Genomic DNA, 16343 nt, shown 5'->3' on the forward strand with positions numbered 1-16343 from the left:
ACTTATGTCATGCAATAAAATGCAAATGAATTACTTAAAAATCATACAATGTGATTTTCTGGATTTTTGTTTTAGATTCCGTCTCTCATATTTGAAGTGTACCTATGATACAAATTACAGACCTCTACATGCTTTGTAAGTAGGTAAACCTGCAAAAAACGTAATGGACATACACAAAATAGTCCAAATTGGTGAAGTGAAATTAAAAAAATAGATAACGGAAAAGTGGTGCGTGCATATGTATTCACCCCCTTTGCTATGAAGCCCCTAAATAAGATCTGGTGCAGCCAATTACCTTCAGAAGTCACATAATTAGTTAAATAAAGTCCACCTGTGTGCAATCTAAGTGTCACATGATCTGTCACATGATCTCAGTATATATACACCTTTTCTGAAAGGCCCCAGAGTCTGCAACACCACTAAACAAGGGGCACCACCAAGCAAGCGGCACCATGAAGACCAAGGAGCTCTCCAAACAGGTCAGGGACAAAGTTGTGGAGAAGTACAGATCAGGGTTGGGTTATAAAGAAATATCAGAAACTTTGAACATCCCACGGATCACCATTAAATCCATTATTAAAAAAGGGAAAGAATATGGCACCACAACAAACCTGCCAAGAGAGGGCCGCCCACCAAAACTCACGGACCAGGCAAGGAGGGCATTAATCAGAGAGGCAACAAAGAGACCAAAGATAACCCTGAAGGAGCTGCAAAGCTCCACAGCGGAGATTGGAGTATCTGTCCATAGGACCACTTTAAGCTGTACACTCCACAGATATGGGCTTTACGGAAGAGTGGCCAGAAAAAAGCCATTGCTTAAAGAAAAAATTAAGCAAACACGTTTGGTGTTCACCAAAAGCCATGTGGGAGACTCTGCAAACATATGGAAGAAGGTACTCTGGTCAGATGAGACTAAAATTGAGCTTTTTGGCCATCAAGGAAAACGCTATGTCTGGCGCAAACCCAACACCTCTCATCACCCCGAGAACATCGGCAGGGACTGGGAAACTGGTCAGAATTGAAGGAATGATGGATGGCGCTAAATACAGGGAAATTCTTGAGGGAAACCTGTTTCAGTCTTCCAGAGATTTGAGACTGGGCCAGAGGTTCACCTTCCAGCAGGACAATGACCCTAAGCATACTGCTAAAGCAACACTCGAGTGGTTTAAGGGGAAACATTTAAATGTCTAGGAATGGCCTAGTCAAAGCCCATTTTTTGACATTTTAGTTATTTAGCAGACGCTCTTATCCAGAGCAACTTACAATTAGTGAGTGCATACATTTTTCATACTGGCCCCCCGTGGGAAAGCCCAGACCTCAATCCAATTGAGAATCTGTGGTATGACTTAAAGATTGCTGTACACCAGCGGAACCCATCCAACTTGAAGGACCTGGAGCAGTTTAGCCTTGAAGAATGGGCAAAAAGATGTGCCAAGCTTATAGAGACATACCCCAAGAGACTTGCAGCTGTAATTGCTGCAAAAGGTGGCTCTACAAAGTATTGACTTTGGGGGGGGTGAATAGTTTTTTGTCTTATTTCTTGTTTGTTTCACCCCAAAAAAGATTTTGCATCTTCAAAGTGGTAGGCATGTTGTGTAAATCAAATGATACAAACCCCCCCAAAAAATAAATTTTAATTCCAGGTTGTAAGGCAACAAAATAGGAAAAATGCCAAGGGGGGTGAATACTTTCGAAAGCCACTGTATTTGTTGAAGAGGGTGGGGCTTAAGCTGTCTCACCCCACGGCCCTGTGGAAAGAAATGTGTGTGTTTTTTGGATTGTATAATGTTGTGTGTTTTTCCCCCAACACCACTTTCCATCAATTTGTATAGCAGACCCTCATGCCAAATTGAGTCAAAAGCTTTTTTGAAATCAACAAAGCATGAGAAGACTTTCCTTTGTTTTGGTTTGTTTTAGGGTGTGCAGGGTGAATACGTGGTCTGTCGTGTGGTCATTTGGTAAAAAGCCAATTTGACATTTGCTCAGTACATTGTTTTCACTGAGGAAATGTACAAGTCTGCTGTTAATGATAATGCAGAGGATTTTCCCTAAGTTGCTGTTGACTTATCTCCCAAGGTAGTTATTGTCTCCACTTTTGTGGTTTGGGGTGATCAGTCCTTGGTTCCAAATATTGGGGAAGATGCCAGAGCTAAGGATGATGTTAACGAGTTTAAGTATAGCCAATTAGAATTTGTGGTCTGTATATTTTATCATTTCATTAAGGATACCATCAACACCACATGTCTTTTTTTGTTGGAGGGTTTGTATTTTGTCCTGTAGTTCATTCAATGTAATTGGAGAATCCAGTGGGTTCTGGTAGTCTTTAATAATTGATTCTAAGATTTGTATTTGATCATGTATATGTTTTTGCTGTTTGTTCTTTGTTATAGGGCCAAAACGATTGGAGAAGTGGCCTACCCATACATCTCTGTTTTGGATAGATAACTCTTCGTGTTGTTGTTTGTTTAGTGTTTTCCAATTTTCCCAGAAGTGGTTAGATTCTATGGACATTGAGCTGATTTCTGACGTGCTGTTCCTTCTTTTTCCGTAGTGTATTTCTGTATTGTTTTAGTGATTCACCATAGTGAAGGCATAGGCTCAGGTTTTCTGAATCTATGTTTTTGGTTGGATAGGTTTCTCAATTTCTTAGGTCGTCTGCATGACATTTTTAGAGCTCTCTCTCTCTCTCTCTCTCTCTCTCTCTCTCTCTCTCTCTCTCTCTCTCTCTCTCTCTCTCTCTCTCTCTCTCTCTCTCTCTCTCTCTCTCTCTCTCTCTCTCTCTCTCTCTCTCTCTCTCTCTCTCCCCCTACCCCCAACACGTTGAGATCAATAGTTCTGTTAGATAAAGTTTCTACTGCAGAGTGACAACTGCATTGTCATGATGTACATGATGTTGCCATAGGATCCTCCACCTCCATACTGTCTAATCCTCTCAGTAATAGATTAGAAGATAAGATGAGGAGAGGCTGAGAAACCAAAGAAGCAGCCATGACACTCCGTGCCAAGCAGCCTGGCACACCCAGCTGTACACACACACACACGCGCACACACAGCAGTATCCCAGTAATCTGAGCTGGAGGGGCAGCTGTGCTGTGGGTAGAGGCGTTTGTTTCAGGGCTGATTTGTTTGTTTGGGCTCTGGCACCCAGATGAGCAGTAATCAGAGGAGTTAGCAGACAGGACTGTGTTAGCTATGACGCTGATGAGGCTGCTAGGCTTCCTCCCCCACAGGCCCATGCACAGGCTCAGACCTCAACAACTCAATCGCACAGTACCTCACCGCAATCTGGGCCAAGCTAACACACACAGAACACAAACACCCAGCACACACACACCCAGCACAAAGCACACATGGAGACCCATTGCCAAACAGCCTCAAGAAATAGCCTTTTGGACAGGGTAGTTAGTAGACTGATTTTGAGATGCGATGCAGTTTATTAAATTGATGTGTGAAGAGCTGTGTTTTGGGTTTTTGCCAGGTTTTGAATGGGTATATGATTCAGAGGGGTTGGGTTAAATGTGGAAGACACATTTCAGTTGAATGCATTCGGTTGTACAACTGACTAGGTATCCCCCTTTCTCTTTCCCTTTCCTATATCTGTATCTGTTAAGATACAGATAAACTACATGACCAAAGGTATGTGGACACCTGCTCGTCGAACATCTCATTCAAAATAATGGGTATTTATATGGAGTTTGTCCCCCCTTTGCTGCTATAACAGCATCCACTCTTCGGGGAAGGCTGGGACTTGCTTCCATTCAGCCACAAGAGCATTAGTGAGGTCGGGCACTGATGTTGGGCGATTAGGCCTGGCTCACAGTTGGCGTTCCAATTCATCCCAAAGGTGTGGAAGAACTTGACTAGCCTGCAAATGGGGTTGGGGTTGGGGTTGAGGTCAGGGCACTTTGCAGGTCAGTCAAGTTCTTCCACACTGATCTCGACAAACCATTTTTGTATGGCCCTCGCTTTGTGCATGGGGGCATTGTCATGCTGAAACAGGAAAGGGCCTTCCCCAAACTGTTGCCACAAAGTTGGAAGCACAGAATCATCTAGAATGTCATTGTATGCTGTAGCGTTAAGCTTTTCCTTCACTGGAACTAAGGGGCCTAGCCCGGACAATGAAAAACAGTTCAGACCATTATTCCTCCTCCACCAAACTTTACAGTTGGCACTATGCATTCGGGCAGGTAGCGTTCTCCTGGCATCCGCCAAACTCAGATTTGTCCGTCGGACTGCCAGATGGTGAAGCGTGATTCATCACTCCAGAGAACGCGTTTCCACTGCTCCAGAGTCCAATGGCGGCGAGCTTTACACCACTCCAACCAACGCTTGGCATTGTGCATGGTGATCTTAGGCTTGTGTGCGGCTGCTCGGCCATGGAAACCCATTTCATGAAGCTCCCGATGAACAGTTCTTGTGCTGACGTTGCTTCCAGAGGCAGTGTGGAACTCGGTAATGAGTATTGCAACCGAGGACAGACAATTTTTACGCGCTACGAGCTTCAGCACTCGGCGGTCCCGTTCTGTGAGCTTGTGTGGCCTACCACTTTGCGGCTGACAATAACAGCACTTACAGTTGACCGGGGCAGCTCTAGAAGACAGAAATCTGACGAAGTGACTTGTTGGAAGGTGGCATCCTATGACGGTGCCACGTTGAAAGTCACTGAGCTCTTCAGTAAGGCCATTCTACTGCCAATGTTTACTATGGAGATTGCATGGCTGTGTGCTTGATTTTATACACCTGTCAGCAACGGGTGTGACTGAAATAGCCGAATCCACTAATTTGAAGGGGTGTCCACATACTTTTGTATATATAGTGTATCTTCTCTTATTTCCTTTCCCAAGTGTGAGAGGTTAGCCTTGACATCCTCTTAATGAATCTATAGATTGTGCTACTGGCAACCTGTTAGCACTGATATCCACTCCCCTCTTCCCAGGGCCAGGGAGGACAACATTAATTTAACTTTATTAAGCTATAATTTCCCTCAAATGGCTTTGGTTCTGTGTTTTGAATGTCCCGTCTCTCTGCCCAAGACTAGTGTTGATTCTGCTTCTGTATAGAGCCTGTGTACTGACTTCCTTCTCTCCACTCTTCAGGCTTGGTGGTGCGAGAGGCCAGTATTGAGATCACACGGCAGCAGGTAGAGGAGCTGTTTGGACCAGAGGACTTCTGGTGTCAGTGTGTAGCCTGGAGCTCTGCAGGGACCACCAAGAGTCGCAAGGCACACGTCCGCATCGCCTGTGAGTAACGCCCTCTACCCTGTCACTATCGAGTCCCATCAACTCTGTCCTCATTCTTTTCCCCATCCTGTCTTCATCCCAGACCCCATCCCAGTCTCCATCCCAGTAACCATCTCAGTCTCCATCCCTTTCTACATCCCAGACCCTATCCCAGTCTCCATCCCAGTCCCCATCTCAGTCTTCATCCCAGTCTCCATCCCAGACCCCATCCCAGTCTCCATCCCAGTCTCCATCCCAGTCCCCATTCTGTCCTCATCACAGTCCCCATCCCTGTCCCCATCCCAGTCCCCATCCTAGTCCCCATTCCTGTCCTCACAGTCAAAGAGACACTGAGAGTTCAAGTTGATCTATATCTGATGTGGTGTACAACAGAGACAGTTGTACAGGCAGTCAAGAAAGTGCTCTCACAACTATGGCACTTACGTGTTCTTTTGAACGTGGGTGGGTAAAACAGCCCATAGACTCCAGTTTTATTTTTATAAACTGAGATGAACAGAGCAGAGATAGGGAGTGCTGTATACACACAGCACAAGGATATGTTTATGTCAACGTTTCCGCTTATTTGTTGGTGGTCCTCAAATGCCCTTTTCTTATGTTAGTATTTCTACTGGTAAGTATACCAAATACCAACATGTTTTCCAGTAACATCACGTTTATTTCTTCCCTTGCGCTTAAATAATTTTAACGTGACCCAGAGGACATGCCAATCAAAACATGAAGGTAGTTGGAAACTCTGAGGGAGACAAAACAGAGTAGTTTTATGTATTTCGGTTGTTGAGTGATATATTTTTTTTATGCTGATGAACTCTGACAGCTCTACTTTTTACAGAGATTCTTCTGCTTTATCTTTATCTCTGAGCCATGGGTCTTCCTTCTGCAGTCATCAGTATTTGTATGGACCTAATGCATTTCTGACTTCAAGCCACGTTGTGTCCAGTCTCTCTCTTTCTCCAATAGAGTGACAGAGGTCTCTGGGACACTTATATCCCTTTCATACACAGACGATATCTCACTAATTTACCTGCATTTTTATACCAGCTTTTTCATACATCTGAAAGGGGTAGGGGGTAAAACACATGGAAAAATAAAAGCCACCTAAAGACCTACAGTAGTCATGATTCCTGTATTTTCACAGAACCTGTAACCAAAATACAGGTATTGGATTTGTGTGAATGGTTCTCTGCTTTTTTTGCAGGTAAATTCATTAACAGTTCCATTGTTTAACACCTCCCTAATTTGAACTGCAAACAGCCCCCATGGTTTAACAACACCCACCAACCCCCACCCCTCCCAATTTGCCAGTTACACACTGAGATGTATAAAATGAGTATACCTGCAAATAACAGCAACTATACTCACCACCAGTACTCAGTTAACAGCAGCTATTTTCACCACCAGCACTCAGTTAACAGCAGCTATACTCATCACCAGCATCCAGTTAACAGCAGCTATACTCATCACCAGTACTCAGTTAACAGCAGCTATACTCATCACCAGTACTCAGTTAACAGCAGCTATACTCATCACCAGTACTCAGTTAACAGCAGCTATACTCATCACCAGTACTCAGTTAACAGCAGCTATACTCATCACCAGTACTCAGTTAACAGCAGCTATACTCATCACCAGCATTCAGTTAACAGCAGCTATACTCATCACCAGCCTGGGCTGGTCTTTAGTATTGCACATAGCTCCACCAAGGCCAGTTCAGTTGCTCTTGTCTTACCAGCCTGTCTTAATTTAGCCGTAGACTGCCTGTGTTGGTATGCCAGGCCAGGCCAGCCACTGACTGATGGAGCAGTCCCCTGCGGTCTCCCACACAGAGTCCCCCCATTGCACCACCTCCACCTCCACAAAATCAGCCATGATCAGCATCCTGACAGGGCTAACCTTTTCCTCAAATCAGAATGGATCCCTCTCTCTTCTACTCCTACTAGAATAGATCCCTCTCTCTTCTCCTATTAGACTGGATCCCTCTCTCTTCTCCTATTAGACTGGATCCCTCTCTCTTCTCCTCCTATTAGACTGGATCCCTCTCTTCTCTCCTCCTATTAGACTGGATCCCTCTCTTCTCTCCTCCTTTTTGATTGATCCCTCTCTCTTCTCCTCCTATTAGAATGGATCCCTCTCTCTTCTCCTCCTATTAGACTGGATCCCTCTCTTCTCTCCTCCTATTAGAATGGATCCCTCTCTTCTCTCCTCCTTTTCGATTGATCTCTCTCTCTTCTCCTCCTATTAGACTGGATCCATCGCTCTTCTCCTCCTATTAGAATGGATCCCTCTCTCTTCTACTCCTATTAGAATGGATCCCTCTCTCTTCTCCTCCTATTAGAATGGATCCCTCTCTCTTCTACTCCTATTAGACTGGATCCCTCTCTTCTCTCCTCCTTTTCGATTGATCCCTCTCTCTTCTCCTCCTATTAGACTGGATCCATCGCTCTTCTACTCCTATTAGAATGGACCCCTCTCTCTTCTCCTCCTATTAGAATGAATCCCTCTCTCTTCTCCTCCTATTAGAATGGATCCCTCTCTCTTCTCCTCCTATTAGAATGAATCCCTCTCTCTACTCCTATTAGATTGTCCTGAATGGATTACTGTTGCTCCTCTCTCTCTCTCTCTCTCTCCTGGGCTTCCCGGCAGGCCGGGGCCACCTCATAGACAGCCACAGTCCTTCTCTGCAGACTAATGGCTAATGGAAACTCTGGGGTGGTTTCCCACTTGGCCCCCTCCCTCCCCTCTCCCACTCTCCCCCAAACAGATGGTTTAATCAGGGGCACTCAGGGCTGATAAATACAGATGGTGGTTGGGTGGTGGTGGGGGGGCATACAGTGATCAATGTTAGTTAACGCTGTGAGACGGGTGGAGTAGTGAAGGCTGTGCACTGTGGACCAGGGGTATTCTTTTTATTTTCCACTGTGATTTGTGGGGCTGTCGTGGTGTGTTTCGTCAGCGTGTAGGAGGGTTAGTGTGTGTGTGTTATTGTGAGTTATTACACTCCATGGGTCCAGTCTGTTACTATGACATTGACTCTCATTGGCCAGTGATTTACCTGACTCCACCTCCCTCTCCATGGTTACTCTGAGATACCTTTGACCTGATGTACCTGTCGGGGGACTAATATATTTATATCTTATAGATCACTAGTGCTTTTTTTCTTATTGATCGCTTTTGCTTTTCTTTCTATGCAACTTCACTGTGATGTTCTCTACTTGTTGTGACCCCTTCCTCAGAGTGACTTGCCACCATTCTTGAGGTGTTTCGATACAGTCATTAAACACCATAGAGACCCTGAAATGGGTACACAAGCAAATTAAATTAATTACTTCTCTGAAAAAACAACAAAAAATGTATCTCAAATGACTTAGGGACTTAAACTTTTAGACTGAACCTAGAAGCTGAAATTGTATTTGTTTGTGGCCTTGTTATTTCTCACAAAACTAGTAAAACTAGTCAAACTAATTAAGTTTCACCTTGGTAATTGTCTCCGGTTGCCAGTCCTCTAGTTTACATCTGAGTCAGGGTTTAATTGTTTATTACGAGAGAGAGAGAATGGTTCGGAAAAAACCCATAACTGAGATTTCTGTTAATTTAGCATGACAAGTAGCCAAACACCATGCACTTAGCATAATGGAAGTCAGATGTAGTGGTAGCTGGGACCTGTAGGGAGGCTTGGGGAGGCCAAAGTATTTATGTGGTGTAAGATGGAATGGTGCGACTCCCACAGGAATGTCTACTCAGCCTTAAGCCCACCCCTGCTGCGCATCCAGCTTCACATCGCCTCAGCTTGGGAGGAGGAGAGCAAAGAGAGACAGGGTTCTAAAATATCACTCAGGAGCTACTCATTTTGTCTCTCTCTCTCTCTCTCTCTCTCTCTCTCTCTCTCTCTCTCTCTTCTCTCTCTCTCTCTCTCTCTGTCTCTCTCTCTCTCTCTCTCTCTGTCTCTCTCTCTCTCTCTCTCTCTCTCTCTCTCTCTCTCTCTCTCTCTCTCTCTCTCTCTCTCTCTCTCTCTCTCTCTCTCTCTCTCTCTCTCTCTTCTACATTTTATGACACTCTGAAATCCAGTGTTATTATGGTATATTCCCCCTTAAGACGGACATAAGGTTGAAATGGAACTTCAATTCCCCTAGTATTTGTATTTCAGTGCTATTTGGTCTCTGGTGCTGATGTGGCTGTTGTGTTGTGCAGCAGGGTTTTGGCAGAAGTCTAGTGGGGATCTATTTTGTAATGAGAATGACCTCTTCTCTTCCTGCAGTGGATATGGAGCGGTGAGATGATCAATGACATGTTTCTATTCCAGTTGGACTTCTCTCAATGGTGATAGTCCTACAAGCCTGGTTCCTCTCTAGGTTTCTTCCAGGGTGTTTTTCCTAGCCACCGTGCTTCTACATCTGCATTGTTTGCTCTTTGGGGTTTTAGGCTGGGTTTCTGTATAGCACTTTGTTACATCTGCTGATATAAAAAGGGCTTTAGAAATACATTTGATTGATTGATTAACAGGAGACAGGAGATGAAGCCAACTGAAGTCCAGCTTTGGGAAGAGACATTCGGACTCTACACTCAAAATCAAACGGGTGGACAGATAGACAGATAGTGTCTGTATTGTAGGGACTGAAGAGATAGATTCATATTTTATACCTTAAGTCCCAGAGCAGGCTGGCTACTGAGTGACTCACACAGTCATATTTATGTAATGGAATTGAGACCTGTTCTGTAATAGTTCCAAATGTCTCCCGGACAGTCTTACAACATGGAGAATACCTGGACATTTTTCTAAATAGTCCTTGATTGTCTTCATATTACTGTATTCATGTCACGGTTCCCTCAGACAGAACCCAGAAGCAGACCAGGACAAGGAGAGTTGAACGAAGGTGAGGGTTTATTACAGATTCAAAAAGGTGCAGAATAATCCAGGGACAGAGCGGGCGGCGTGGATGAGTTGTTGAGGGTGCAGTTATTGGTCCAGTGATGGCTCGGCAGCCGCCGACCATCAGGCAGAGGTAGGGTGAAGGCTCCGGACGAGTGACTGCAGATGGGACAAAAACGGAGGTAAGTAAACAATAACCCAACAAGGTACAAAACAACAAAACTAACGCTAGACGCTCTAGGACTGATACTCTGACAAAACCTACTGTTCATGGCTAACGATCCGGCAGGAACTGGATGTTCGGCCAGAGCCTAAGAAGGGTGATGATCAGGACCAGGTGTGCAGATTGCTGATGGGATGCAGGTGCGGAAAACAAGAGCGCTCCCGGAGCGTTCCCGAACCCTCGGGAAACTGGAGCTTACGAACAGGAAAAACTAGTCACCAGACAGGACCCGACTCAGACAGCCGGGATCGTTACAGTACCCCCCTCCGACGAAACGCCACCGGGCGGACTCCCGGAGCGCCAGGATGGAGGCGGTAGAAGTCACTGATGAGGTCCGCATCTAGGACCTGTCGCCGCGGAATCCAACTCCTCTCCTCAGGGCCATACCCCTCCCAGTCCACGAGATACTGGAAACCCCGGCCCCGCCGTCTGGAATCCATGATGCGACGCACCGTGTAGGCAGGACCACCTCCGATCATCCGAGGAGGAGGAGGAGGAGGCGGAGGAGGCAACAGAGGACTGAGGAAGACAGGCTTGAGGCAGGAGACATGAAAGGTGGGATGGACTCTGAGCGTCCTCGGTAGTTTGAGTCGAACTGCCACTGGATTGATCACCTTCTCCACCACAAACGGACCAATGAACTTCGGTAACAACTTCCTAGACTCAGTCCGTAACGGAAGATCCCGTGTGGCCAACCAAACCCTATCTCCGATGGTATAGGTGGGAGCGGGGATCCGGCGACGATTCGCCTGGAGCTGATACCGGTCCGAAACTCTAAGGAGTGCCTTTCTGGCCCGATGCCAGGTCCGGTGGCAACGACGAATATGGGCCTGAACAGAAGGCACTGAGAGCTCCTTCTCCTGAGAAGGAAACAGGGGAGGTTGGTAGCCATACAGGCACTGGAAGGGAGACATCCCAGTGGCAGATGTAGGAAGAGTATTGTGGGCATACTCAACCCAAGGCAACTGAGAGACCCAGGAGGTGGGGTTGGAAGAGACCAGACAGCGTAGCGTGGATTCCATCTTCTGGTTGGCTCTCTCCGCCTGACCATTGGATTGGGGGTGAAAACCAGATGTGAGACTGACTGTAGCTCCAATGGCCAAACAGAAGGACTTCCAGACAGCAGAGGTAAACTGAGGGCCACGGTCGGAAACGATATCACTGGGCAAACCGTGGACCCTGAAAACCTCCCTAACCAGGATCTCGGACGTCTCCGAGGCAGAGGGAAGCTTGGCAATAGGCACAAAGTGGGCGAACTTGCTGAATCTGTCCACGATAGTCAGAACGACCGTGTTCCCCTCAGAAGCGGGCAACCCAGTGACGAAGTCCAGGGCCAGATGCGACCATGGTCGCCGGGGAATAGGAAGGGGGTGAAGTAGTCCAGAGCTGGGCCGATTGGTACTCTTATTCTGCGCACACACTGGACAGGCAGCAACAAACCCCGAGTATCCTCGGCCATGGCAGGCCACCAAAAACGTCTGCGAAGAAACGCCATTGTCCGAGCCACGCCAGGGTGACAAGCCATCTTGCTGGCGTGGGACCATTTGAGGACAGCCGGACGAACCGACTCAGGCACAAACAACCGACCGGGTGGACCGTTACCGGGACCGGGCTGAGTCCGAAGGGCCGCCAGCACCTCCTCCTCAATCTTCCACATAACTGCTCCCACGACGCAGTTCCGGGGGAGAATTGTCTCGGTCTTGGACCCACTCTCCTCCGTCTTGGAGAACATCCGGGACAAGGCGTCCGCCTTGCCGTTCTTAGATCCAGGTCGGAACGTCAGGGAAAACCTGAATCGTCCGAAAAACAACGCCCACCTGGCCTGACGGGAGTTGAGACGTTTAGCCGATTGCACGTAAGCAAGATTCTTGTGGTCAGTCCAGACAATAAACGGTTGCTCCGCCCCCTCCAACCAGTGGCGCCACTCCTCCAAGGCAAGTTTCACCGCGAGAAGCTCCCGGTTACCCACATCGTAATTCCTCTCCGCAGGCGAAAGGCGACGAGAGTAGTAGGCGCAGGGATGGAGTTTACTGTCCGTGGAGCATCGCTGCGACAGGATGGCGCCAACTCCCACATCAGACGCGTCCACTTCAACGACGAACTGACGACCCGTGTCCGGTTGAGAGAGAATCGGTGCGTTGGTGAATCGCCTCTTCAAATCCAGAAACGCACGATCCGCCTCCGGATTCCACTTGAAGGTCCTGATACTGGAAGTCAAGGCAGTTAATGGAGCGGCCACACGGCTGTAATCCCGGATGAATCTGCGGTAGAAATTCGCAAACCCCAAAAATCTCTGGAGCTGCAATCTCGTACCGGGCTGGGCCCATTCCAGAACCGCTCTAACCTTCTCCTGGTCCATCCTAATCTCTCCCCTGGAGATGATGTACCCGAGAAAGGATGTCGTGTGGGCGTGAAACTCGCACTTCTCGGCCTTCACGAACAGGCGATTCTCCAACAATCGCTGCAGAACCTGCCGGACATGCTGGACGTGGTCGGAAGGCTCCTTCGAGAAGATCAGAATGTCATCCAGGTAAACAAACACAAAGAGACCGATCATATCTCTCAGGACGTCGTTCACCATACTCTGGAATACCGCTGGAGCATTGGTCAGTCCAAACGGCATCACCTGATACTCGAAGTGACCCATCGGTGTATTGAAACCCGTCAACCACTCGTCCCCCTCTCTGATCCGGACCAGGTGATACGCATTGCGTAGGTCTAGCTTGGTGAACACCGTAGCACCCTGTAAGGAGTCGAAGGCAGAACTCATCAAGGGCAGGGGATACTTGTTCTTGACCGTGATGTCATTCAACCCCCGATAATCAATACACGGTCGAAGAGAGCCATCCTTCTTACCCACAAAGAAGAATCCTGCCCCTAGGGGTGATGACGAGGGACGAACGAGACCAGCAGCTAGGGAATCCTTGATGTAGGTCTCCAACGCCTCACGTTCAGGTCGGGAGATACTGTATAACCTTCCCTTGGGGTAGACAGCTCCAGGGACCAGGTTGATGGCACAATCATATGGTCGGTGGGGAGGGAGTGACAGAGCCTTCTGTTTACTGAAAACTTCCCCCAAATCGTGATATGTCTCGGGAACCAGGGACAAGTCTGGGGGTTTAGCCTCAATCACCTGACTGGGAACCGAATGGGGGCAGGCAGTCTTGAGACAGTTAGCATGACAATCAAGGCTCCAACTCGTTACCTTGCCCGTCACCCAATCGAACGTGGGATTGTGTTCCTTCAGCCAGGGGTATCCAAGGACCAGAGGAACATGGGAAGACGGCAGAATGAAGAATGAAATCATCTCAGAATGATTCCCCGACAACCGCATCTTAACCGGTTCAGTCCTCATCGTGATACGTGCCAGACTACTGCCGTTCAGAGTGGTCGCTTCAATGGCTTCCGGCAATTGCTCCTTGGAAAGCCCCAGCTGTTCCACCAACTCGGCATCAAGAAAGCTTCCATCGGCACCTGAATCGATAAAAGCGTTAAGCGCTAAGCTCTGATTCCTGTTCACAAGGGTAGCCGGGAAACGGGGTCTGACAGAGGTACTGAGAGGTTGAAACTGGCTCGCTAAAAGTCCTCCCAACTTTAGCGAGCCGGGCAGTTTGACGACCGCCGGGAACAAGTGGAGATGTAATGTCCCGAGCGACCACAGTAGAGGCAGCAGTTGGTCTTACGTCTATGTTGACGCTCCTCCTTGGTTAACCCGTGCCGCCCCACTTGCATGGGTTCAGAATCGGGAGAGAGGTCCTCTCCACTAATCCTTTGTGGTGGAGAATGATCGACGTGTTCTGGTCCACCACCCGACCCGACTGGGAACTGAGAAGCTGATCGATTGGACGGACCCCATTGCTTCTCCCTCCTTCGCTCTCGGACTCGATTATCCACCCGAATAGACAAGGCTACCAAGCTGTCCAGGTCACTAGGCTCCGGATAGGAGATCAACTCATCCTTGAGCTGCTCCGACAGACCCTGGTAAAAGGCCGCTTGCAAAGACTCCTCGTTCCACCCACTCTCCACAGCCAACGTCTTGAACTCGATCACGAAGTCGGCCACGCTGCGAGTTCCTTGGTGAAGAGAAAACAGGCGCCTAGCTGCGTCCCTCCCTCGGACGGAATGGTCGAAGAGCTTCCTCATCTCGGCCGTGAACCCCTGGTATGAAGCCATGCAGGGATCCTGTCGTTCCCAAATGGCTGAAGCCCACTCCAGCGCTCGACCACGCAGCAACTCAATCACAAAGGCTATCCTAGCCTTGTCTGTGGCATAAGAGTAGGGCTGTAGATCGAACACTAATCCACACTGCATAAGGAAGGAACGGCATCTTCCCAGCTCCCCCTCATATTTATCCGGCGTCGGAACCTTGGGCTCACGGAGGGACACAACTTCAGAAGCGGCAGGCGAGATGGGTGAAACCGGTAGTGGGTCCTCCACCGGACACTGGCGTTGGTTCTGGACCTCCGTCAGACCGGAAGAAAGGTTCCGAACTGACAACGCGATCTCCTGTAGTACCGTGCTATGAAGGCCCAACATCTTCTCCTGCTGGGTAATGGCATGGCGAACAGAGTCCAGGTCCGCTGGGTTCATTACTGGCCGGATCGTTCTGTCACGGTTCCCTCAGACAGAACCCAGAAGCAGACCAGGACAAGGAGAGTTGAACGAAGGTGAGGGTTTATTACAGATTCAAAAAGGTGCAGAATAATCCAGGGACAGAGCGGGCGGCGTGGATGAGTTGTTGAGGGTGCAGTTATTGGTCCAGTGATGGCTCGGCAGCCGCCGACCATCAGGCAGAGGTAGGGTGAAGGCTCCGGACGAGTGACTGCAGATGGGACAAAAACGGAGGTAAGTAAACAATAACCCAACAAGGTACAAAACAACAAAACTAACGCTAGACGCTCTAGGACTGATACTCTGACAAAACCTACTGTTCATGGCTAACGATCCGGCAGGAACTGGATGTTCGGCCAGAGCCTAAGAAGGGTGATGATCAGGACCAGGTGTGCAGATTGCTGATGGGATGCAGGTGCGGAAAACAAGAGCGCTCCCCGGAGCGTTCCCGAACCCTCGGGAAACTGGAGCTTACGAACAGGAAAAACTAGTCACCAGACAGGACCCGACTCAGACAGCCGGGATCGTTACAATTCAAACTCAATGGCTGTACTATTGTATTAGTATCTCAGAGGCCCTTAGTGTCTTCTTAACTTCCGTCTCTCATTTAATGTGCAGTCTGAGGGTAAGCCTTCCGGCCTGCTGCACAACATCACACTTCTTTAAAGGGGAATTTCAAAAATACTACAAAACATAGAAACGCGCCATTGATGAATATGAAGTTGAAAAATTGTGAAGTTTCCCTTTAATAGCATTGGTTGAAATCCTCTCTCTCTCTCTTTCTCTATCTACAGTGAGGGAAAAAAAGTATTTGAACCCCTGCTGATTTTGTAAGTTTGCCCACTGACAAAGAAATTATCAGTCTATAATTTTAATGGTAGGGTTATTTGAACAGTGAGAGACAGAATAACAACAAAAAAATCCAGAAAAACGCATGTCAAAAATGTTATAAATGTATTTGCATTTTAATGAGGGAAATAAGTATTTGACCCCCTCTCAATCAGAAAGATTTCTGGCTCCCAGGTGTCGTTTATACAGGTAACGAGCTGAGATTAGGAGCACACTCTTAAAAGGAGTGCTCCTAATCTCAGCTTGTTACCTGTATAAAAGACACCTGTCCACAGAAGCAATCAATCAATCAGATTCCAAACTCTCCACCATGGCCAAGACCAAAGAGCTCTCCAAGGATGTCAGGGACAAGATTGTAGACCTACACAAGGCTGGAATGTGCTACAAGACCATCGCCAAGCAGCTTGGTGAGAAGGTGACAACAGTTGGTGCGATTTTTCGCAAATGGAAGAAACACAAAATAACTGTCAATCTCCCTCGGCCTGGGGCTCCATGCAAGATCTCACCTCGTGGAGTTGCAATGATCATGAGAACGGTGAGGAATCAGCCCAGAACT

The 16343-nt window shown here is 47.8% G+C and overlaps 1 protein-coding gene across 3 annotated transcripts in view; it reads left to right on the forward strand.

Annotated features, from left to right (window-relative positions):
• Positions 1 to 16343, forward strand: part of LOC121573843 (netrin receptor UNC5C-like) — a 230145-nt gene that overhangs the window by 127853 nt on the left and 85949 nt on the right. For all 3 annotated transcript variants that reach the window (XM_041886178.2, XM_041886180.2, XM_041886181.2), the window contains exon 3: positions 5097 to 5240. In XM_041886178.2, coding sequence (XP_041742112.1) covers positions 5097 to 5240 — 144 coding nt within the window. The remainder of the gene's footprint in view (positions 1 to 5096; positions 5241 to 16343) is intronic.

The sequence above is a fragment of the Coregonus clupeaformis genome, chromosome 9 (assembly GCF_020615455.1).
Source record: "Coregonus clupeaformis isolate EN_2021a chromosome 9, ASM2061545v1, whole genome shotgun sequence".
In the NCBI taxonomy this organism is placed as follows: domain Eukaryota; kingdom Metazoa; phylum Chordata; class Actinopteri; order Salmoniformes; family Salmonidae; genus Coregonus; species Coregonus clupeaformis.